Here is a 25,799-nt window from a genome sequence, read left to right on the forward strand (position 1 = left end):
GTTGCTTATTGATGTCAATTAGGATAAAGATTTTATGCCTAAATAATGTTCACACTCAGAACCTAAATGTAAACGTGACTAAGCAGTCCCTGTGTCAGAAACATAGAAGCCAGATGAAAGCAATAACTTATCACCAGATGCTTTAGAGAGCTATTTCTCAACTGGGGGTGAAAATGGGAGGTAAAGGGAGGCAAAAATACTTCAAATTTTCACTCTTTCCCAGGCTGAAAAAGTACTGGCAAGTTCCCGGTACGCGTGCAATTCTTTTACTTAGTTTGATTAGTGAGTTGCTGTTGTTTTTCCCACCCCTCTCTGGTTTTATAGCATGAAGGATGGAAAATTCTTTTTAAATTTCAAATAGGTGATCACTCATACATATATGGGCCCCCATACTGAAGAAATGTCAGTGGTCAGATGTGGGAAATCAGCTACAATCACTGAAGCATGTTCTAATATTTCCTGCTAATTACTGGTTTTTATTGCCTTGCTTTGCAGTAGCATCTTTGAGGCCTCAGAGAGTGGTTGTGCCTGTTCATCAATGATGCAATTCTATGGAGGTCAAATGAAACTAGATCACATAAAATGTTTGTGCCTTAATGCCTGAAGTTTAAAAACAATGAGTCAAGTGAAGAGAGCAGCAAAGGAAAGATAAAAGATGTAAAGGCTGATTTGAATGGTAAGTTAAAACCGTCACCTTATGAGATAAATAAGCATTGCATTTTATATGTGAATAACATGAGGCATTAAATACTTTAAAAGTACAATGGATAATGTTGCTTCTTAACAAAGAGTGTGAAGCAGTCACATCTTTTCTGTATTCTTTATATAACTGCTTTTATTTTAGCTGCTGATAATTTCATTTTGCTTTTAAATTGACAGGATAAAAACTCACATCTGTTCAGAATGTCCAGGCAATACATCACTGTAATATGTGCAGCAAATTACATTCTGACTTTCGTCTTATTTAAACGAAAATGAATAGAGTTGATTACTCACCGAAATGTACACTGCTGCAAAGGCTGCCAGGGTGGCATGTTGAGATGGGAATGACTTTCTGCCAAGGAAGGACACTCAAATTATGTTTCTAAGTTCAAATATACTGTGCTAGTGTTCACTTGAAAAAATACACTGGATGATACAGTAATTTCAGCTGACACTTCCTAGGCAATATATGATCAATCATTAATATTTACTTTCAAGATTTCTTTTCTATCACCTGGAGAAAGAACTAATGTTAATATTTAGCATGGAATTATTTTTGTGTGCTAAGCATGGTAGGTATACTATGAGTGTGAATGAGCTCTAGACTGGATGCTTGATTTTAAGAGGGACATTTCTCTAAATTTGTTTTTATAGATAAATTTCCATAATAACTCTTATGCGTGTTTCTAATTATACAAAATATTTAATGAGTGAACCTGGTTCTTACGATTACTCCTACTGGCTTCAGTTGGACACTTTGATGTAAGAACTTCTCAGCTATGTATACAACCTGGATAGTCAGTCCCTACCTTCATCTTTATTTGCTCTTTTCGGTCTTCTTTTTTTTTCTTTTCTTTTTTAATTTTATCATTTCATAACACAGTAGGAGTTAATGGAGCGCAAAAACATGGAATGACTTTTTAGATGTTAACAAGTTCCTTTCTGAAGCACGGAACAAGAGTGTAAATGAAAATTTGTCCAAACTATGTGAGACAGTAGGCAAAATCTTATTTTTCTTCTAAACCCATTTCTTTCTTTTCTTCTAAACCCAATTGGCTAAAAGTAAATTAAAAAAAAAAAAAAAAAAAAAAAAAAGTGAGAATGTAAAGAAGAGATTTTACATAGCAGAGGCAAAAATTTAGCTGGGTGTGGATTCAGTAACACCTATTCTATGAGAGACATCTAGTTCATGGCTTGCGGAAGCCCTGAAAAATTCTGAGCTCTAGAAGTGAGTACTTCAGATGTGTATCAGTTTACAGCTGTACATTTTTCTCTTTAAATGGCATGGATGTGTAACGTGCTGGCTGTTTTGGTGAAGAAGAGTATGTCTTTCCTGCAGTCACAGGAGCCACTTTCACCTGAGATAGGCTGAAATAGAAAGCTCAGGTTGGGATAAATGCTTCAACAATCATTCAAGGTGGTTTTTGAGAATCTAGCTGGGCTGCATGTTTCTGCATCCATTTTTTCTAGCAGCACCGCAGCTAAGTTAAAATAGCAGAGATTGAAATATAGTCTTTTGCTCATAGATGTTTTTCTGCAAAGGAGCAGATTCTGCTTTCTAAATTTATTTCTTATGTATTCTGCTTTGTCTGTTCTAAATAATTCATTCGTAACGAAATGTGTGAATGTAGGTCAGTGTGAATGCCACACTGCTGACCTGAATTTGAGCTCATGGCTCCAGCAGCTCCTTTACTCCGGCCAAGATAAAATCAGTATGATTCTTTTTTTCACTTATAAAGACAGACCAATTTTTTTCTTCTCCTAAGCAAGCCTTTCTCAGTTTGAGTCCCTGGTTCAGAGGAGGGCAAGGGGGTAAATATATGAAAAAAATATAGGTGCATATAATGTCTATCAACTCCTTTACTCTGTGCAGGTTTTAGTATAAGCATATATTTACTTACAGTCTCTGTGGAGTTATTCTGTAGGTTTGATTCTATGAAGTTTGGTACCACTCAGAACAGCCTAAATTTGATGGCATTTTGCTGGTAAGATACGTCACTATGCTACAGTCAGTTTTCTGTTTGTTCTGTTTTCTATTCACATGCTTTTAGAGCTAGCACAGTATGTGCACTCTGTGTACTTTCTAATGGTGACACTGCTTTTGCTCTTTTCAATTTGCTATCTGTTCATCTAAAATGAAAATAATTCAAGCTAAAAATATGTAGCCTTTTTGCTTGGCTCTTTATTGAGAAGGTGAACAAAGATCTCAAAGAATACATGCCCTGGGCTCGTGAGACAGTATATCACTCTGAATGCTCATGCATGAGGAATGCATGGAGGGGGAATAATGATTAGAGAGTCATACTGAGTCAGAACATCAGAAACAACAGAGGATAAAGATCTCACCGGAGATCTGAATAGAAATGATTGAAAGAATTCTTTGAAGATTAACAGAGGAAAAAGGATGAAAGAAAAAAGGTACTGCAGAACATTAATTCATAAGGGAGTCTAGAGAAGAATTTCTAGAGCCAAAATTTCTAGAATGTACAAATTTAAAAATGAAGGCCATTATAAATGTCATAAGAACAAGTCCCTTAAAAACTGAAATTGCTGAAGTCAAATTAATCTCCTGAGCTAGAGAAGTTATATTGTAACTCCCATACTAGGTGACTGAAGGAAGTACTGAACCAGTAGCAACTGCTGTTTGCTTTGCTGAAGTTGTCACAATTATATGAAAACAAGAATTTGATAAAGGAAAATGACAATAAAATTTTACTAAGGCAAAACCAAGGGTGGGATCAGGTGTGTCAGAGTATTAATCAAACATGTTCTCTATGATAGGAGTGAATTTGAATTATTAGTATATGGTTGTCTTCCTAAGAAATAGTAACACAAAAACCCACTGCTTAATCTTATCTGCTACAACTGTTTCACTGGTGTGTTTTGTTTTGTTTTAAGTGGTGATATTTAAACAAATATGATTGGAGTTTTTGGAATGGCTGCAGACAGCCAAATCAGGGCATTGTGTTTGAGATGATAACAAAATGAATGAGAGCAATCGAGAAAATTTTCCTTCCTATTCAACCTGTAAATTTGCAGCAGTTTCACTGGGAAACTGTGTAGTTGCAAAAGGTTGCTTGCAAACATCCGGATTCAATGGCAGTATCACAGTAGCAGCAGATGGTTACAGGAGAGAGGTGAAGGCCAAATTATTTAAGCCAAATGAAGATACAGTCATGCCCAGATACATAAATAACAAAGATGGCAAATGAATCAGAGTACGAGCCTCAGCCGACCAAACATATTTAAGATCAAATACATAATTGAGAATCTTTAAACGTTGGTGAAATTGGTTTGTTTCAGTGAATAGAGTCAGATTAGGAAATCTGCTGTAAGATACTTTACAGAGTGAGTGATTTCATGGTTCTGAAGTATGTCAACCACTGAAATCAATGTACATAGGTTGCTCTGAAAGTAGTGCCTCCTATTTATTTCCATAGAAACTGCAACAGTTACGAAGAACTCTATAACCCTATTTGATAGAACACATTCTCAGCTACAAAACACTTTTTTTTTTCCCCCTACATAATCACCACCATTAGCTATGTGTTTTGTCAGAAATGAACAAGAACCTGCAAGCTGGGCTTGGAAAAATCTGTACCAGTGGAGGTGACCCATTGTCACCACTTCTGAAATGCACCATCCACTACTCACTATGCTCACATCCAATAAGAGTGTCCATAAATGTTCAGCACGCATCAGTGAATGTCTGTGAGTGCCATTTTTTTTTCTGCATAGGGGGAATCATTAACATACCTTTGCTTCATACACGCTTCCATGTCAGACACCACTATGTTAGACTGTCCCTCTGCTGCCATCTGTCACACAGCAACAAAATGTAATGGAATATTGGTGGGAAGGTTCAACCTCTGCTAACTCTTGCCTCTGATGTCATGGGCCAAAATAATAAAATAGGAAGCATTACTTTACGAACAACCCTTGTAAAAGCAAATAAACTAGGAAAGATATGCCTTGGTGATACAGACAAAACATTTTAATAATATCCATGTGACAAAAATGCAATGCTATAAGGCATAAAGTTAAAACAGAAACTAGCATCTTGACCTGCACAGAGAACCAGAAAAGACTGCAAAGCTTTAGTGAGGTGGACAGGACAGAAGAAAAGAACACTGCTTTCATGCCTGCTAATTGGATACACAATAAAATTATGCATCTCAGTCAGTAACAGAAATCATCATCATTTCAAACATTCTGTAATTCTGCTGTAATATTATTAGAGAGCAGGAAATTTTTAAAAAGCACCATATGGAAAAAATTTGAAGAACTGCAAAAAAATGCAAAGAAATGTGATATAAATGACTAACAAGAGCTTAAGCTGGTGTGGAAAAGACAGGACTGCTATTGTATTCACTGAAGCGCTTTGTTATTTCTCCTTTGAAGGAAAGAAAATAATTAACTACTTTTAACATGCTTCTGAATCTGACAAAGATTTCCAAAGCCCACAGTTGGCCTAATGTCTTCATAAAGAAAATTAAACATCACTAAACAATGCTAATGTTCTCTGCTTTATTACTTAAAGCAAAAAGCAAAACTCATACAGACTTTATCTAGAAAAAGATAGAACCAACCTTCCAGCGTTGATAATATTAGCATCAGCTCCTGAGCATATATCTTCCACAACGTATGAATTCTCTGAGCAGGATACATTTAAGGATGTATAGTTAGGCTTGCAGACGGTCAGGAAATATGGTGCTTGATATCCTGTTGATAGCTGTATAATATCAGTAACAAGAGCAGTAGAACAAAGACCAAACACATGAACACCTAGGAAATAAAGCAATAAAGGTTGTTAAGTTTATTGTATTTATAAATTAAATGAGTCATTGTGTAAAATGCACTCAACATTTTACAGAGATCTGTGGCTCCTGTAATTGGGCTTGTAAGAATTCAACTGTAGTATAAGATCTTTTTTCTTTATGGAATCTTATTTCAGATGAATTCTTTAATATAAAAATTATTTATGCTTATTTTCTTCCTATGGATACTTAATATTTAGTTTTGATGACCTGATATCCTCCAATATATTTTTTTCACAAAACTAAACTATATTGGAGCTGCTTCTATTTAGAAAACAAATTTTAACTGTCTGTAGTACAACCATCTATTTAAGTGGAGCATATGTGCTCATTCTGTGCTTGGATCTGCCCATTGGAACGTTTTAATAACACAGCTGCCCATAGAACACTGCTCTGAGAACCTGATCTCTCTTTATTATTAGGGACTCATCAGCTGTCAATAACTTTGGTGTATCTTCACACGTTACATTTCTTGAGTACCAAGTCCTCACCACAATTACAAAAATTTTTCTTTGTCAGTGATCTATGTTATGATCCTGTCTGATTAGTAATATCAAATTCACAAAGCAGCTAATTCAACTTTTTAACTGAGCATTTTCTAATTGCTGTTTCCCTAAGGATCTACCTCTATTTCTCTACTTGTATTTATATCAAATTTTCATCTCAAACCTAAAAGAATGCTGAAGTAATTGTTCTACCAAAAATAAACTGCAAATTCAGGGTATAAATCAAAGATGAAAGTAATGCATCCTTGAGCTTTCTTTGGTGATGGAACAGGATGCCATACTGGAGAAGCTCTTCTTGTGCCTGCGACCTACAACCCCCTCTGCTCACCTCCTCACTGCTGCTCTTAGCAGGATATGCTTTATTGGCCATATATATAACCTCTCCTAGCATTGTCTTCCTGCTTGCCAGCCTGTAGACACCTAACATGTAGTCCACCTAGGAAGTTTTCAGTCTGCTGTCCTGCAGCCTGTCTTTGCATATGTTGCCCTCACTGATGAAAACTTTCTGGAACAGAGACAACCTTTCCTTTAGCCATTCATTGGCAGAGGGACTTAATTGTGAGAGTGGAGCAAAGTTCAGCCAGCCTTTCAATCTCCACTTTATTAAATACAGAAATAATGCAATTCATCATGTCCCTCTCTATCATTATGTTGCCAGATTCTAGCCCTTTTTCAAGAGGTAGATAAACATGTAGCAGAAAAAGAATATCAGGTCTACTGACAGGTTCTAACAGGTTGTTACTGTCATGCTGAATGCTGTATCAGCTGGGTTGAATCCTTTTGATACATTGAAGGCAGGCAGGGGAAACTGTGCACTGAAACCATTAAAAGGAAGGCAGTGCAAAGTGAGAAGGAAAAGCAAACAATTATTTTAGAAAGACTGACAATGGACTAGAAGAGGAAAGGGAAAATGGAGAATGTAGATACTACTTTACTGAGTGCGGGGCTGCTTTCTTGCTTCCCCTTGACAGTTTCTTCTCACATTTTCTGGCAAAAAAAAAAAAAAAAAGGAAAAAAAAAGCCAGTGACAGCCCTGCAACTGTTCTGAAAGGCTGTTTCAGAAAAGGAAATCTGCATGGTGGAAACTGAATGTACACAGAAGGCTCTTCTTTGTGAGTAACATTTGAAACCCACCAACAAATCTGACAGCTCTTCTAAGAAATGAATTGAAGTTGCATCCTCCTGCATTAATATTGGCCTCTGTTCCAATCCCATTTCTTCTTTTGGACAGGCAACAGTAGAGAATTCCTTCTCCTACCATTATCTGCAACGACAAAGAAGCTCTTAATTTAGATGTAGCAATTACTCATAAGACAGCAGTAGAATTTAAAGGGCTGAAATATTACTCGGACACAACTGATATTTTCCACTGACACGTACATTCCTTGAAAAGATGTGTATCAATATGTAAACATTCAGTAACGCAATTTAGCCTGTGTGAGGGCAACAAGAAAGTGGCACTGACATTAAATCCAAGCACCATAAAGTTTTGAAAGGAGACCTTTTCTTTTATTAATATGTTTGTGTAAAGCTCTCAGTGGAATCGGAGCCTTGATCCACAGCAAAAATTGGATTCTTCTACAGTAAAAACATAATGATCAGCACTTCTTGCCTTTCACGTGATCCAGAACCACAGCAATATCTTAACTCTTCTTAAGGTGGTTTTAGCCATCAGTTTTGGCCTCATGCCTGGTATTTACTGTCAGCTTCTAATTATGTGGTAGCCTACTCTTCCATAATTATTTAATTTGGCTTGGATTTTAACCAGGTCCACAGCAGTAGAATAAATTCTGTCCTTATGCTCTGAAAAGAGATCATGACTTAAGACACAGGCAATTGTAAACAGAAATAAGAAGAATATAAGTGAAAACACAGTATTAATTGCTGGAAAATGTGGATCTATTTATAGTTTTGCAGTCTCAGGTTTTATTGTTTTTCCTGTTAAGTATTGCAGCTTGAAAATCGTGCGGGGCTTGTTAGAATTCAGAAAAAAATGATGTGTTGAAATATTCAAATGGAGGGGGAAGTTCTCACCACTACGAGAAAAAGTCATAGTCTATCAGCAGATGAGAAGTAACGTAGGCTTTGCACAGGGCGTACAGTACAATTAAATGCTAAAGCATCTGAATTCAGAAGAGTCTGACATTGTAGTGATCCATGTTTCTGCACACTAAGATCTCTCACTGGCATTTCCTGTGCTTTATGAATACATATAGAAAATTTCTCAAATCCCACAAGCCGTAAGACATATGCCAATAATACACGTGGTAATTTTCTGTATTATTTTTGGGCTACAGTACAGATCTGGTTAAAAGCAGTTGCTACTCATTAATAATGTATCACCAAGCTGCTCATATTCTGACAAGAGTTTCCGTTCTGTTGAAATCATCTTCTCCCTTTGGATGAGCCATTAAACCAGTCTCCTGTCTGCTCTTAACAACTAACTCTCAATTCAGATGTGTCCCAGTGCAGTTTGGGAGAATGAAATTGAGTTCACAGACAAGGCTGATACACCTTACTGAGCAAAGCTAGTTCTAAAAAAAGTGATATGTTCAGTGCAGTAAACTTAAAGCTGCCAATAAAAAAAAAAAAAAAAAGTGATCTTTTAAAGTGTTGTATCAGTTTCTTATGATACTCTGTCTGTAAACAGTTATTAATATTGTACAGCATTAATGAATGATTATAACTATTTTCACTCAACTGTTGATGCTTTTTCTTAACTTAGTGCCTGCAGTTAGGATAGTGTAAATGAAGTGCTACAGGGAATGCTCTAAGAGCTGTGCATCTCCTTTTGCTATAGGAGGATAAAACTGAATTTAAATTCCTAAAGTAATTAGTTTGGGTGATACCTTGCAGCCTAACTGGAGACAGAGCACTTACTTTCTTTATGCCAACTGGAACCCTGTTCAAAATCTTCAGTAACTAATGGTGCATCTCAAACTTACCGTAATTGATGGTCCAGCAAAAACCAGACTAAGCAACATCAAAAAGGGAACTGCTTCTTGTGTAGGTTCAATATATGGCATACTCAGACTCTTGTCATAGCAATTAAATCCAGAGTGAACTGGCTTGAAGACATCAGTAAGTTCAAGAAAATACAGGCTAACAACAGAAGACGCCAATATGGGCAACTAGAAATGAAGAAAACAAAAAATTATAGAATAGCATTGTATTTGCAGAGACAACATTCTTAATAAATCACTGTAATGTTTGCTGTTTACATCCCACTGCTCCTTACTATATTTGTTTTACCTTCTATAAATAATCAATTCTCTAGAGATATTATACTGTTCAGTTGATATCAAGTAACTCTGTTGTCTACCAAGCTATTTAAAATACCCATTCCAATTTTCAGCCCACATAATTCAGCGTTTTCATCCATGAATCATTAATGGACAGGCTTTAAATTTAATTTTGTTTTTAAAAGTAAGTACAGTAGTGCAATCTCCTCTGTGAGGTGTCAGCTTTCTGCTGTTCATCCTCACCCTTTTTGGTAATTTAGTTGCCATATATATGGCAGTATTTATACCCAAACCAATTTTTATTAAGATTCACAGTAAAATTTAAAGAAAAATACAAGATAATAGAGTGTTTTGCCTTGGTACATTCATTTTGTAATTCCATCAAAAAGCAATTACTTTTGATAAGATTCAGTCTGTGTAGAATATGATGACTGTATTCACAGTTCTTTTATCCTCTAGCTACCAGTGAATTTAACTTTCACAGTTGCTTACAGTAATTTATTAAGACTTTAGTTAGCTTTCCTGGGATAAATTTACCCCAGCTTACCACTATCTTCTGAAAACACAGATGCAACCAGTAATTCTTACAAGAGAAGCAATAGCAAAAAGACCTTTTGAAGCCATTGGGTGACAAATGAGTAGATAGGGCAGCCCCTTCCCTAGGATGGCCAGTGGGAAGGGTGACTAGTAGCATGTGCGATTTCTCTGCATCCTACTAGTGAATGCATAATAAATGATCAGAATTTTTGTTTGTTTGTTTATCATTTTCCAGAGTTCTCAGTCAACAGGGCAAGGTTGCAGCCAGTACCTGTGCCTCCTCTGCAATTCAACGACTCCCTTCGTGTCTGTAATAATTAAGGTACCTATGGATAATGTTAACTGCCTGTCTGCTTTCTTTCCTCTTTTATTTTTATTTTGGCTATCACATTAACTTTTCCTTTTTATTAACTGCTGCTGAAAAGGAGAAGTTTGAAACCACTGAATAAATTTGCTAAGACAGATAGAATAATAACAATCAGATAAGGCTATATCATACATCTTGAGAAAAAAATACTTCTCTTTTACATCAAGCACCTCACATTGAAAGGAATATGAACTCTCCTGACATCATTTCAGGCATTATGAAACTATATTACCATTGCAGTCTTCAGTATTTACAAACAATTAAAATTGATTGCATGATTAAAATTGGTATCATTTATCCCATTCTATATTAACATTAAAAAAAAGTGATAAAACTGGATAAATATGTGTACTGGAAAAACGATGAATAAAAACTTAAAAAACTTAAAAAAATGTAAACTATATACAGCAGAGGGACAATGATTTCTTGCATTCCTTAGCTATTTTCAGGTTTTCAAACCTTGTGATTTCTAAATGTAGAGTTTTTGTACATAAAATGTGATTTTGTTTGGTTATGGAAGAAGGATACTTGCTAAATTTCTCTGAAACAGACTTTTTAGTACACCTTAGGATCTGTTTGAAGTGAACAGATTCTGCTATCACCAACAGTGTTCTTCTGAACTGAATCTTCTGAAGGTGAAAAACAGAAAATTTTGTCTGCCACATTATCTTTGCTCACGTTGATCCATAGTAATCTTACCTAGGTAGAGAAGCTGTGATTGCATAGCAGGGGAATGTTTATTGGCACCCTAAGTGAAGCTAAGTGCTACGAACACTGAAAAAATAAGACTAGGCATCTAATAAGTTTGCTTCAATAAGTAGTTTATGTATAGTTAATATATAGGTATACTTAACAGTTGGTCTTGTTGATCCTTGTGGGTCCCTTTGAACCTGAGATATGCTCTAACTCTGTGATATGTGCATTGAAATACCATATTAAAATATATATATATACGATGTGTAACGTAGTAAATACACAAAATGTAACGTTGAAATATATATAATAATAATGTGGATACATGTCATAGAGCATGACATACATTTACTTCAGTTATGTTGGAATAATTATATAAAATGTAACTAAATTGAGTTCTGCTTCCTACTCATTACAGGAAGATGTCTGATTCTTTAGCTGTATGAATAATTCCTTGATTCTCACTTCCTGCTGGATGTAGTCCCTATTGACTGTACTGCAGACCTGCATGATTAGTTACCATGACTGTTTCTAGTCATTATAAAGGTGTACAGAGATAAAAGAGGACTTCCCTAAAGTCTTTGTGCTTCCCATTTTTTTGTTTGTTTGTTTGTTTTGTGGAACTGTACAGAGACTGTGCAATTATTTGTGATAAGGTGACTCCTGTACAGAAGGACACTTCCCTGGTGTGTGGGGTCTTGTACAGTCTCTCTTGTTCTTCCTTGTATATTGAGACTGCAAAGCATTTGAATTCATGCACACAGCAATTTCAGTTCTGCACAGCATTTCACTGTTAAGGTATTTGCGATGTCTTTTATTATTACCTATTTGAAAGTCATACCTAAATGGCTTGGCCAGAGTCAGGGTCCTAGTGAGCTAAATGGCCAAAATGGAAAAAAAAAAGGTCCAGTACCCTTCTGATGTCTCTTCATCTAGGCTTCCCAACAGGTTAATTTCCTATGGTAGAAATGCAGGGCAGGAAGATGCATGAAACACCTTGCACTCAGAGTTTCATCTTCAGCGAGTAATCTTCCTTTATTCTGACATCAAGAAAAGGAAAGCCTCTCCTGAGCAACAGGACCCTAACTTACCCATAAGTCCATCTCTGCTTTGGTTATGGTATTCTTAGGCAAGCAACTGTTTCAAGCAGTAATACTGAACAATCATAAGTAGGTGACATCTGAAGTGACATGTTATTGTGAATCACTGAAATACGAGATGCAGACAACTTTTTTTTTTTAAGTTGCTGTATGTTAGCTGCAACCATATTGTCAATTACAAAATTTAAGGAATCGTGACAATCCATTTAACTGTCTTACAGCTCCACTACAGGACTCGTATATTATTTCTGACTGTAATTAACCACTCTTCTAAAAGAAAAGAAATAACTCTGAGGGACTATGAATCCCCAACATAACTGCTTACAATTCTAATGAATAGGCTATAGTCAGTTTGCTATATACAGTATGTCAAATCCCACAGGAGATTTTTCCTCCTATCTTCTTTAAACTATTAATATAAAATTCATTTTAAAAAAAGGCCAGAGAAAATTGAACATTTCTAAAACCTACAAAACAGTATAAGTGGCTATTTAATGTATGAATATTTATGGACTGTTCTCCTTAAGGCAGCAATAGTTCCATAATTACAGACTTCAGCTCCCAACACCTTGAAAATGCCAAATATAATTAAGATGTTATAATGTGTATTGTTTTAATTACAAAATGGAACAGGAATTTTCCTATTCCTAAGCAGAAAAATAAGCTCCCCATACATATACTCCATATATATGCTCCTACTTTCTTGATTGGCTATTGGGATAAGATCCTTGTTTAGCGTGTAGATGAATAAATATATCTGTAAATGTAGAGTTTGACCCAAATGGCCAAATTCCCTTCAGCATGTGAGGGAGTCAGGACTGTAATCAGCATAGTAATCAGCACTGCTGCTGAAAATAGTCTGATTTGGAGATTTTTGGTTGTTGTTTTTTCTTTTTTTAAGTAGTATTTCTCCTTTTCATTTTGTAATTTTTCAACAATTAGAAGGCTTTATTAAGCATTAATACTAATTCATTCCAAAGGCCTTGCTAGATGTAGTATGATGTTGATGATTTCTTCTTTATCTAGGATGCAATTGGGTTCATTTTTATGTTTGCAAATACTCTTTCACATCTTGCTTTTCCTCTTCTTGATCTGTGTGTTTGTATTACATCCCTGTGGTTTACATGGTTTACATTGTTTTTGCACTTTGTTACTGTTAAATTAGTTTTAACAGTTTCCACTTCTTTATCTGACCACTGGCGGAGTTGTTAGCAACCAATACCAACATATGTCCCAACTCCTTGTCCTACATCTGTACTTCCATATGTTGTACTCTATATAATGCAGGAATAATAACAGACATCTTGCAAACGAGGCCAAGCCTTAGTGGGGAAATCCTCTTATTGGAGTGAATCATAGAATCATAGAATGCTCTGGGTTGACAAGGACCATAATGATCATCTAGTTTCAACCTTCCTGCCATGGGCAGGGTCGCCAGCCACTAGACCAGGCTGCCCAGAGCCACATCTAGCCTGGCCTTGAATGCCTCCAGGGATGGGACATCTGTCTCTGAATAGCATGAGGTGGTCCTTTGGGCAGCTAGGCATCTAGGGCATTCAGTTTTGCCTCTGACCTTCCGACAAACACACTCTCATTCCGAGGGAAACATTGAAGTGTTTGCTGTGGAGTTAAACATAGGATCTTTACTATTCCATGGAGTCTCTACAAAGCTCTAATTTCTAATTGAAGGAGATTTCGAATCCTCCCCTTGGAGAATTCCCAAATGATCAATACTTCACTGTAATCAGGTTTTCTCTGCAAGTGTCATAAAAAGTCAGTGGGAATTAGATATTGATAGCGTCCTAAATAACACAATTGAGACAGAGAGACTCAAACAAAAAAAAAAAAGGTGCAAATAAGTATTACCCTCTACTCCCATCCCTATTTCTACTCTACATTAAAAGAATATGCAATTGGATACAAACATTATTTAAATCTCTATGAAAATTAGTAGATTCTACAAATTTTCTTTCCCTAAAACTGCATGCTTGTAGTTACACATCTAATTTTCACTTTTGCCAGCACGTAACTAGGCAGAGTCTGTATGTATCTTCAAGAGAATATCTTCAAATCCATGAGCTTTTCTGAGAGTGTAACCAAGGAGTATCACACACTCAGATGGTTAAACAAACTCTCTGGGATGCAGCTTTATGACCTTTTTTTGCCTTGCTTAAATGCATTACAGGTATTATTTACAGGTATTACCTCTTTTCATGAACATCCAGATCTTGTCTTGTATTAAACTGTGTTAGTGGCTACCAGCAGACATTTTGAATATAAGTTACAAACATGATTAGCATGGGCTATATTTCAGTCAAGCAAATTGGGAAAAAATGAGATGCCTCTTGTGCATTAATAGGTAGATACTGATGTTTTGGTGCAGTGTGATAACCAGAATGATTAAGTGATTCTTTGCGAGACAGGATGCAAGCACAAAGGCTGTGGAATTTATTTGTTTTACCTGACTATGTATGACAGGCAGAAAAGAGAGCAGCAGGATCTGAGGAACCGAGCCACAATTAGCCAGAAGTGGAATAAAGACAGTATGGCTATCACACATGTCAGAGTGCATTAAGGGGCACTTGGTAGGATACTTGGATATATTTGGAAATAACTTCTAGACTCAGGTGGCCAACGAATTCTTCCGTTGTTAGGTTGTTCTGCAACTCTTCCACAACAGGCAAAGAATTCCTGAACACAACGGCGGCCTTTTGGTATTTCTGTTTTCTTTCAATCAGGTGATCAGGAAATCTGTTTAGGCAAACAAGTAAATACACAGAGGATTGCCACAGAGATATGACTAATGAATGCCACCAGTTTCTCATTAAATCAATAGCAGACAAGCATTTGGAAGAATGATGGTCTATTTAATAATTACATTGTTTTCACTGCAAGGCTGTGGAACTGTGGGAGATTCTATTAAACTGTATTATAAATGTCAGTCCTCATGATAAGGACTTCATGGTCTAAATGATAAGGCACAGTAGATGGATGAGACAAAGAGAGGGCTATGGTGGGGTGGAGGAGGCAAAGTATGTCTATTCTTAGCTAGCTGCCAACAGTGATTGCAGCTTTCAACCTCTGTGGCTGTTGTCCTGTTGTACTTTGCTGAGAGCTTCTTGAGACAGAAGGACAGGTTTCTTTTATCCTGTCAGGAATGAATACTGAGGTCATGACTATCATGTCTGAATACCTTCCAGAAATATGACAAGCAGGAAAAATGATTCTATGATTCTATGTAGGAGCTATTGGGAATAGGTGAACGGTTGGACTGGGTGATCTTTTAGGTCTTTTCCAACCTTAGTGATTCTATGATTCTATGATTCTATGAAAAATGCTGCCATTTTTTCTTGCTTTTTAGAACCCATGGGCTCCTTTGTAGGATCCCCAGTGTGGCTCCTGCTTAGCTTCACTAGTGCTCTACCTTTGCCCTCAGTTAGACTGTTGTGATGAGCTGGGGTTAAGACCAAGCACAAGCTTAACTTCATTGCAAACTGGGATATCATGAGGACTTCTTAGAGATGGTACAGAACACAGGATGTGTGTAGAACAGGGAATCTGTTTAACTTAAAAGTCAGATTTGTAGATTTTTTTGCTACGTTCTAAAAAAATTCTCGTATACTCATGTTTGCAATATTAGACATTCAAGGTTTTCAGAAGGTCAGATTTCCATGTGTATAAAGGGTGTTTTGTTTTGTGCTTTTTTGTCTAAACTTCAGTTTCTGCTGTTTCTTGTACTTGATTTTGGATGCAGACTTCATGTAGTCCAAAGCTAGGTGTAAGGAACTGCCTTTTCTCTGAAGAATTTTTACCTAACCGTTGTCTATGCTTTGTGAAAACTGATTGCGGAGACATTATGTGGTCTTTCTTCTCCCATATTAACTCTATTGGATTTAATTTTGACTCACAGCTTAGAATCCCAAGTGCCATTGAAATCTATTATCATTACCATTTTGGAAAATTACATTATGCCTATTTCCATCATTGATTTTAGAGTTTAATTGAATTGTTCTGTGACTACCAAATTAGAGTGTAGCTTTAGAAATACAGCAGATATCCTTGTGCAGCTCCTGAAATCTCTTCATCTTTTGCCAAATGTTGATGGAAAACCTCTCAGCAAAGCGTAAGACCAAAAATAAAGTTGATACATAAGTGATAAAATTTACATTTTTCCCCTGTAAATTTAAAAGCCAAACTGATGTATAGTAATTCTAAAAGGGCTTATTTCTCAATCTAAAATAATTTAAAAAATATTTCAGCTTAAGTACATGAACTTAAATGTGAAACAAACTCTTAGACAGAAATTTTACATCATGTGAAAAATACCATGAACGTATTCATCTTCAGTGAGAGTTCAGAAATAGTTGATGATTCATTATTACTTATGATTATTGTTAATTATGATTATTTATTAGTTATAATCAATGGGTAACCACAGTGAGATTTAAGATATTGCACTCCCTCTTGATTTTGAGACTTCTTTTATAGTGGCTATTGTGGAGTTATAGTAAAAACAAGAAAAGCAACATTCTGAAAAGGTGGCTTTTTGCAGGGTGAAGTGCTACTAAGTTTCAGCTAAAAGTTCATTCAAAAAGAGAAAAGATCTAGTAGTTAAAGGTGCCAATCCCTACATAATGTTACAATTTATTCTACTCTCCAAAATACACTGTTTCATGCATACACAGGTCACCCTGAAAGTAATGCTGCCTGTTTATTTCCACTACAACAGATAGAAAGAGCACAATAACACTATTTGATAGAGTAAATTCTTAGCTACGAAGCACTATTTTGAAACATAAGTTGTGCATTTTTACTGGTGGTGAACAAGAGCCTGGGTGTTGTGCTCATAAAGATCTGCACCAGCAGAGGTGACCCACTGTTTCACAGCAGCTATGATGACATCATTGCTAGAAAATGTTGCCCACAAAGCCCATCTCTTAATGGCCCAAGCAGAAGCAAGTCAGAAGGCACCAGATCCAGACTATCTGGTGCGTGTGATAGCACAGTCCAGCCAAGACTTGCAGTGTGCCCTGTGGTCTTGAAACCGGTATGGGTTCTGGTGTTCTTGTATTGCAAGAGAAGGGTTGTCGTCTTTGGCCTTTTCAGGAAGTTCTAGTCTTCAGCTTAGTCAGTATTGTGATATAGCAGTCAGAGTTGATGGTTTATCTGGGTTCCAGGAAATCAATCCAGAAGGATCATCCCTTTCCTATCCCAAAAGACAGTGAACATCATCTTACCAACTGAAGGCTGCATCTTGAACTTTTTCTTTGATGAGGAATTGGCATGGGGCCACTCCATGGACTGCTGTTTTGACTCAGCCTCATAGCGGTGACACAAGTGCCCCTCTACTGCCATCTGTTGCACATCAGCAAAATGTGATGGAATATTGGCAGAAAGGTTCAGCCTCTGCTGCCATGCCACCACCATCTGCCTTTGACAGTGTGGGAAATGATAAAATAGGAGCCATTACTTTCAGAGCAGCTCTCATACAAAAATAAATAAATTCTGTGGGTGTCAACCTTTCTCTAGTGGCTCACTCCTGTGCTCTTTGGTAACTTAATTTTTAATTTTGGCTGCAGATTTTTAACAATTATAGAAGGAAATCACAGAAAGGGTCATAAATGTTTCTATTTTTGGAACATGTAATTTGGAAAACGAATCTCCTCTGATTTCTAACATACTAAATATTCCTTTTACTACTGGGTATTAGATCCAGAGGATGATGGAGGACTGAAAAGAACAGAAAAGAGGTTCTCTTTCACCATGGATGACTTAAACTCTACATTGGCAAAGCAAGTAGCCAAACACAGACGGAGACCTAACATGTGGCGTTATTAATTTTTTTTCCAGGACAATATTAGTACAGCCCTGGCCCCTCCTTTATGCCACTCTTTTCTGCTCATCTGCTAAAAGCTAGTAGTATGCAAGCTGAACAGCTCTTCTGTGGAAAAGGAAGTGATAGGGAGGATATAGCACTGACAGTTTAGTCAGTGAATGGCTGTTGCTTTTAATAGCAGCTTCCTCAAGTCTCAGACTGGTCCTTAGTATTTTGGGGATGCTGGTCTCTAATGCAGTGTTATATGCAAATCTAATGTCTATCCTGTGTGAGTCAGCCACATCACAAGGTCAGCTCAATGAGCAGGCTCTTAAGTGTATTTCTCCTCCCCGTTCCCTTGCACATTGTAGGCTCTTCTGAGAGAAAAAGCAATATACATGTAAAGCATTGTGCTACTTCCACAGTAGGGGGATAATTTCATTTTCTACAGTTTGTGTGTGAGTTTTTTCCCCTAAGACTAATTCAAATATAGCAGAAAACCTACTTAGGTAGAAATGGGCCTCCAAGTAACAGCAGTATAATTTAATTCTTGCACTAGATACAAACATTTTGTTCTTAGGAAGGAAGATTTAGTCCTAGAGCGCACTCTCCCTATGCACTTATTCTAATCATTGCACTTCCTCTGATTTTGTATCTTGTACAGTCACACCTGTGCACAACTTTGAAGTGAAAAAATGCATAATTTAAATGTGGTGGGTCATGCATAGCTGAAAGGCTACATAAAACCCTTCAGATGTGACTGAGAGGTGGCATAGGGCTACCTTCTGATGTGTACAAACATCTGACATTTCAAACCTAGCTCTGCCAGTATATATTGGAAGCAGAAGGAGAGGAAGTGTTTGGTGCTAAGGCACAATGAATATTCCCTGCATGTATTTATTTCAGTGGAAGTTGATGACCTATGTTTTGCAGGCTGATTCCTATGGTCATAACAGATACTTGTTCTTTCTTCTCATGACACTGTTTGAAAAATTCCATCCCCTCTGGGGACTGAGAAAACCTAAGTGATCACTCAGGACATTACGTCCTTCAGCATTCCCACATGTGAGACACACAGTAATACACTAGTGCCACTGAAGTCAAAGGCAAAATTCATTGTGACTTAAGGGGTATAAACCAGGATTTTTTGAAGTGAGAGGGCACAGGTGAAGAGTCTTTTTATTTCACCAAGAATATATTTCTCCTGCCTCTAAATCATGGCTATTCTCTCAGTAATAGAAACTATTTAACTCTGGAAATTTTCCAAATTTGTATTAAGATGGGAGACGTTTCTATTTAATCAAGAAATGAACAGGACACCTGGGAAAATGTTGGAGTCCCCATCTCTGGAAGTATTCAAGAGAAGTGTAAACACGGCATGAAGGGGTCTGGTTTGGTGATGGGACTTGGTGGGTTCAGGTTGGTGGTCGGACTTGATGGCCTTGAAGGTCTTCTATAACATAGGCGATTCTATGATTTTTTTCTGCAAGTGTATATACTTACAGTGTGCTCTCAATGTACTCTTCGCTGAAGAGAAACAATTTCAGGGTGGAACTTTTTCCAGGAAGTACTGATTTTCAATATCTCCCATAAGGGCGGACTTCTTCACACATCCCACCAAGCCAGAGAGACTTTCAGTTTTCATTGCAAGCTTTGACTTTTCCAGCTATAGAAACAAAGCTCAGACAACTCATAGTCTATGGAACCCTAAAATGTCACAACCGTAATTAGGAATAAAACAGGCCAGGCTGCCTGGCAGTGCTCATTATCACATGCCTCAGGTAATTGAGATTCACAAGGCAGTATAAAACTATTCAGCTCTCAGGATCAGAGGTACTGCTAAGCAGAAGTCTTACCAGCATTTTCAAATGCCTCTGAAGAATTATTATGGTACAATAGGGTAAATTGATGAGTTTTTATGAATCATGAAATTGAAATTGTAACTGAAAGTGTGTTATGATTTATTTTATAATGCTCATTTGTTTGCCTCTGATTTTTTTTGGAAGATGATCCATCCAAATTTTTTTGAAGCTCCATCTCTTCCTTTCAAATTTTTATTTCCTTTTCATTTCTAACCTTCTGAAGCTCTGGTCTGATTCTCCTTTTGCATTTCTGTATAAATGAGAAATAGCTCCAGTGATAGCATTGATTTTAAAAAGGGCATATTGGTTTTAAGTTATAAATCTGCTGTATTAAAATCTGCTGGTTTGATATTTTTGAAGTAGACGGAAATGAAAATTGGGCCCAATAATTTTTTTTTAAAGTTAACTGTCAATTGGACTGCTTACATTTTTTCCAGTTATTAAAGTTGCTGCCATTAAACACTTTCATTTATTTGTTAGTCTCATACATATTTATTCATAAGGATCATAAGAGCAGGAAGACCTCAGTGTCAGAGCTGTATTTGCCACTATTTCTAAATATCAAATCCCTCTGAAGCAGAAAACCTGTCTTTAACCTGTTCTTTTCTCTCTCATGCCTGAAATAAATCAGTTAATAGTTATTTTTCCTCTTTCATTTAATCATATACTATTTTCTTTGGAATTTTCATTTCTTCTTTGTCGCAACATAATTTTTTCTCAACTTTTGTATAGTGTTTGAGAGAAAAATACTATGTATTTTACAAATACATCGTAACTTATTTTCTAAACAAGTTATTATTTCTTTAGCCTAGATTTTCTAGGTCCTTATGCTATATGGGAGACAGAATACTGGTTTTTTTTTTTTGTTTGTTTGTTTGAAGGTGCAAACTTAATTTTCTGTGCTTATTCACTGCAATTTGTAGTGAGGAGGGACTTTCTGATACGAACGGAACACGCAAAATGGAAGTGAGTGGGTGGCAGAGGGGGAAAAAAAGATAGCAATTAGAGGAATGAGCTAAAAATCTCATTTCTCATCATAATTTCAACTCCAATTCATAATATTAAAAGCTTTGAAATTGAGAAAGCATTAATCAAATTGGGTAAGTTTTGTTTTTATTTATTTGGCCTTTGTAGGATCATAACCTCCTGCTTACAAAGGAGATCTATATTACATAGCAGTATCAGTCAAATCCCTCTGTCAATTACACTTGGGAATTTCTAATGCCAGTGAAATTATATTTTATTTAATCCCTTTATGGAAGTATAACTCAGTCTTCGGTTCTCCTTGAGCCAGTCACAACAGAGGAATGTAAGCCATCCTTTCCTTTTTCTGATGCTGCTTGTGTGACGGCATCTGCCTCTGCTGCAGAGCTCCAGGAAGGCATTGCCATCAGTCTGATCGGAATTAGTGTGCATGTGGGTAAATTCAGGGTAGGTGTACATAGGAAATACAAACTGTTTAAGTACCATCTGAATTGCTGCCACCAGTTCACTCAAATGATTTGTGTACTCACCTAAAATGTGGGAAATTGATTTAAGTCCTCCTGCTCTGCAATGGGAGAGGAACAATAGCTCAAATTTTCCTAGTTAACGGATAGGCTCAGGTGGATGGCAGTTTTTTTTCCCCTCCTAGTTGTTGCTCTTATTTGTATTGAATACCTAAACATTCATTGTCTCAAGAGGGGGCATAAATCTGCAGTTCGAGAATTAGAACTCACTTCTCAGGGAAAAGGGCTCCTGCAGCTTCTAGGTTCTGTTCCTGTGAAGGAGTCACATAGAAGTCTTAGCAGTTCATTAGTAGCCCACTCTTAACCATGAACTCTGACTCCCTTTCAGAACAGCAGGGCACCAAAGAGGCTTTGCGGCACTGATCTCCCCTGCTTTTGACTTCTAACTGTAGGTGACCTGTTGAAGATTTTTAGAACATAGAATGGAGAACTCATCTGCTTCTTGTGGGAGCAGTACAAAGAGCTCAGTCTAACTTCTGCACTTCTTGCAGGATCATTTGTATTATTCCTTGTAACAGCTACAGGGAGCTTCTAGGGGAACTGCAAGTATGGGATTAATATTATAAAAGGCAACTCTTGTGAGCAGCAGGGACACATTTTGTAATTCACGCTCTGTAATTCATCTTGTCTTGCTGCAGGCCAAAGCACATCCCACCGAACAGTGTGGTTCTGTTTTGTCTTCCAGAACCTCTACATTGTGCCTACATTGTATCACAATTATTCCCAAGATGAAGTCTAGTAATTTCTCATCCTTTTGGATTCCCTGAGCAACAAGGATGGCACAGAGTTAGGATGCCCCCTGACTTTGTAGGAACTTTTCCAATTTTCAATTCTCCCTCCTATACAAAGCTAATGTAAGTTGTATGACACACCAAACTCCTTTCATCAAAGAGTATTTCTTGAGCAAGCCTAGTACAGTGATAGGGTATGCATGATGCTTCCAAATGAGGAGCCTGTGCAAAGCTTTCCAGTGGGTCTGTTTACTTTGGGTTATCTCCCGGTCACGTCCAGGTGCTCAGGGAGGGAAGGGGATAGAGATAGAGCATGTGTTATTTGAAACTCCTTCTGGTATTTATCTTTACCTTTCAGAGAACCTCCAAAGCCCTTCAAATGTACCTTAAAGTAATTCTTTCTCTGTATTTCCTCCATTTTTTAAAATTTTATATTTTATTGTTTTTATATTTCATACATTATGTACTGTATATGTGTTCATATCTTTATTTAACCTACCAGTTATAATTAATTCTTATGCCACATTTTACCATTAAATTCTTTACCATCTTGCCCTGAGATATTACATGATGCCTCACCGTGCCTCAGTCGCCTTCCTGTTAATGAGGTCATCTGAAACACTGTGCTCAATCCGTAAACTGTTTTTACTCTCTAAGCTTAGCCCATGCCTACCTGTGATCTTCTAGCAGCACCTACCTGGCTGTATGCCAGGCAGCATAATGCCTGCAAGCAATGCACGGAGCAGAGTGCCTCTGCAACTGCACCTGCTACCAGCTGAGCAGCCATAGCAGGTTTTGCTCTTTAAGATGTGCACAGAACCTCATTCTATTCTAGCCCGTGCATTTTTAGCTCTATTAGAGATAGCACGTAATCCAGGGGTTGACAGAAAGACGCCACTGATCATCATATTAAACACATTTCCATTTTCCTGAGCATTCCTTTCCAAATGTGATTTTTATTCTGCCAGAGAAACACAAGTGGCGTTCACCTAGAAGCTCTTCTAGAAACATGTCTTCCTCTCGAGAGGTCCCTGGGTACACGGCACCATTTGCTTAAGTAGCCTTTTCGCGTCCCAGCAACTCTGAGAAATAATTCCCTCTAAAGAACGCCAGCTCTTCGCGGTGGGCTTCGCCGCTGATTGCGGGAAGGGCAAAGCGCGGCGTGAGGATGCCGCACCCCGCGTTGCGGGAACAGCGGTGAGCCGCGCTCCCTCCGCTCGCGGGGAGCTGCGCTGCACGGCGTAGTGCCCCGCGGTGCCCTCCTCTCACCGCCGCCAGCCCCGCACTCGGAGCCATCCCAGCGCGGAGCCACGGCCGGTCCCCGAGGCGCCGAGCGACCACTCACCTCCACGAAGTAGAAGCAGGGCAGGAGGGTGACGCTGTCCTTGGTCACTTTGCCCTTCGGCCGCTCCTTGGAGGACATGCTGGCGGGCGCTGCGGGCGGCCCCGCGGCAGCGCTCCCCGGCCTATGGCAGCCGCCCGCCGCGGTCTCCTCCGCCCGCCGCCGCCAGCGCGTCCCCGCGCCGGGCTGACGTCAGGAGCGGCGGGGGCCCGGCCGCTTAACTGCTTCGCTGCGGGGTTCTCGGGCGGCCGCGAGGGAGGGGAAGCCCCCTGCAGAGCCAGGGGAGCTCTGGCTGCAGCCGGCGGGAGAGCGGCAGATGGGCGGTGCGGAACTGAGACACCTGCGCAGGATCCCGGCGGGCGTGGGGGTGCACGAGGCTGATCCAGGGTGAAACTGGAGCTTCGGTCTTTGGCAAACAGCAGTGGGATGGCTCTGGGAACAGCGTTCCTATACGGCCGACGTTCTCGTGCGGATGCGCTCTGCGTGAGCTCGGCACACTGATGACACCTCACCCAGCCCTCGTGCCCGTCAGGGGACGTGGGGCAAAACCGAGCGTGTGGTTTCTCTAATGCGTGGAGTACGTGGTGCAATTCCCGCTGCAGCCTTAAAAGGAATGGAGTTAACCTGAACAATTGTTTCCATGGTGAAGTGTGGTACTTTGAGATCCTATCTATGGAGCAAAGCTTGTAGCCTTTTGTCGGTGAACTTCTGGTGATGTCAGTGAGAGGTATCCTGGATATGGCCTGCAGACTTCTGTGAATGAGGTAGCCTTGTCATTCCACTGCAGCACATTAATGATGTGTGCAGAGCTCCTCTTGTGCCTGTAAGCTTGTGCTGTGGCACTTAGCTTTACCATTCAATGAAAGAAGTGTGACTCAAAAGGTCCTGTTTCATTTCCTGTCCCTCTTGCTTTGGGGAGTATGGGAAATAATGTGCTGCCTTGTTCAGTCTCCAAATGGACCTTAGTGCTGTAGCCAGCAGGCTGTGGCAGAGAAAGTGAAGATTCCACCAGTCCCTTCTTTTTTTCTAGCAGCCCCTCAGACAAAGAAAGTTTCACCAGATGTTAAAAGTAAAAATGCAGTTGTCACTCTTCATGCCTGCAATAAATTGTGAAAAGCAAATCCATAATCTGACTCCAGGTAATTGAAAAAGACTCTTCAGAGCTCCAACAGGTTGCCATGCCAATGTGGGATCTTGTCCTAGCTCTGTCAGCCTGGAGTTCTGGGCTTCTCTGGCCTCAGAGGTACCAGGGGCTTATGGTGACTGGAGAAGAGGAGGCAGTGGGGGCTCTGGGCAGAGGAGGTACCCAGGAGGGATTCCAGGAGCAGAGGAGGTATGTGTTTGGCTATCAGGCAAATTCCAGGACATCATTCTGGGCAATGTGTGTGGGTGTCTGGTTTTGGTTCTTATCAATTAGTATTCTAGCCTTTAAGTTGAAAACGTCCCTTTTTGTTGGCCTTGCTGTTGGCTTACTTCACATAAAACAGCAAAAGTTCAGCAAGATTTTGCTAATGTCAAATTGTTGTTTCCCAGTTGCTGTAGTAGTTAATGACTGATTAGCCACTTAGAGTTGCACTTACTGTATCAGCCTCACTTGTTCAGGAGTCTGGCTTGGAAGTCATGAGTGCAGTCTATCAAAAATTACTGATGAGTATTTTGTTTACTGTGTGGATTGCTTCACTCTGGAAGAATAAGAAAGACAGGGTGCTTTGCGGTAGAATGAACTGAGATCTCACATGGTTATTTAATTCTAGAAGTTTACAAAAGCTGTTGTTAATTATGTTGTTATTGTAGTAACTAAAGGCTAATTAAGAGTGTAACTGTGATAGGTACAGTAAAACACAGGGAGCCAGCCTCTATTTCACAAATTTTTGCTATAAATAGGTGTGTGGTACGAGGCGTGTGAATGCTGTAAGAGCAGGAAGATTTGTGTTAATTCTTTGGTTTTGTATCTCACTGTGTTATAAATGTACTGGTTGAGGGAGTTAAGAGGAGGCTGTGTATGATTTGGCAGAAGTGAAGCAACTGTAGGCAATAATATGCATGTGTGTTCCTAAAGAAGGTAGCTGTATGGTGGGGGAAGTAGGTAGTCAGCAGTGGCCAAGGATATGCCGCTGTGTTAAAGACTATCTCAGCTGTGTGGTTTCACAAAGTAAAAAGTATTGGTAGTAAAAAGATTCAGAAAATGCTTCCTGTTTATCTCAGTCAAGATAGTCTTAGAAGGAAGTATGATGATGCATGACTTATGCATACTATCTATGTGCAGGATGGTCTTAAGTACAGTATCTGTATTAATGCTGACGGCTTTTTACCCACCTTTGAGCAATCTTTGTCAGATGTCGTGGAAAATGTCATGGAAATATGTGAGCATAAAGCAGAAAACTGTTTTTTCGAGTTTGTTTGTTTGTTTGCTTTAAAGCATAAAACTGCTCATGCTTTGCTTCAGCAAGACCAACTGAGTTCCTGGAAGAATTTTAAGTACCAAAGAAGACAGGGAACTAGAAGATAAATGTGAAGATCTGGAGTGTAAGCCTCTTCTGACTCATCTGGAATAAAATTTTAAGACAAGAAATTGAT

General features: G+C 38.5%; 2 protein-coding genes across 6 annotated transcripts in view; one reads left to right on the forward strand and one right to left on the reverse strand.

Moving 5' to 3' along the window:
- PLPPR4 (phospholipid phosphatase related 4) overlaps nt 1-23,330 on the reverse strand; it is a 30,237-nt gene extending 6,907 nt beyond the window's left edge. For 2 of the 4 annotated variants that reach the window (XM_042873779.1, XM_042873777.1), the window contains exons 1-6: nt 23,226-23,306; nt 14,426-14,715; nt 8,971-9,156; nt 7,160-7,289; nt 5,292-5,487; nt 997-1,054 (exon numbers count right to left, since the gene is read on the reverse strand). In XM_042873779.1, coding sequence (XP_042729713.1) covers nt 997-1,054; nt 5,292-5,487; nt 7,160-7,289; nt 8,971-9,156; nt 14,426-14,536 — 681 coding nt within the window. In that variant the 5' untranslated portion in view covers nt 14,537-14,715; nt 23,226-23,306. Of the gene's footprint in view, nt 1-996; nt 1,055-5,291; nt 5,488-7,159; nt 7,290-8,970; nt 9,157-14,425; nt 14,716-23,225 lie in introns of all 4 variants that reach the window. The other 2 variants (XM_042873780.1, XM_042873778.1) reach the window with 1 other exon arrangement.
- The window catches only part of PLPPR5 (phospholipid phosphatase related 5), a 158,994-nt gene that overhangs the window by 45,122 nt on the left and 88,073 nt on the right, over nt 1-25,799 (forward strand). The window contains exons 2-3 of one of the 2 annotated variants that reach the window (XM_042873785.1): nt 496-676; nt 10,040-10,126. In XM_042873785.1, the coding sequence (XP_042729719.1) occupies nt 674-676; nt 10,040-10,126 (90 nt within the window). In that variant the 5' untranslated portion in view covers nt 496-673. The remainder of the gene's footprint in view (nt 1-495; nt 677-10,039; nt 10,127-25,799) is intronic. The other variant, XM_042873784.1, reaches the window with a different exon arrangement.

Source organism: Lagopus leucura, unplaced genomic scaffold (assembly GCF_019238085.1).
Source record: "Lagopus leucura isolate 7727_CA_CO unplaced genomic scaffold, USGS_WTPT01 Super-Scaffold_100009, whole genome shotgun sequence".
Classification (NCBI taxonomy): domain Eukaryota; kingdom Metazoa; phylum Chordata; class Aves; order Galliformes; family Phasianidae; genus Lagopus; species Lagopus leucura.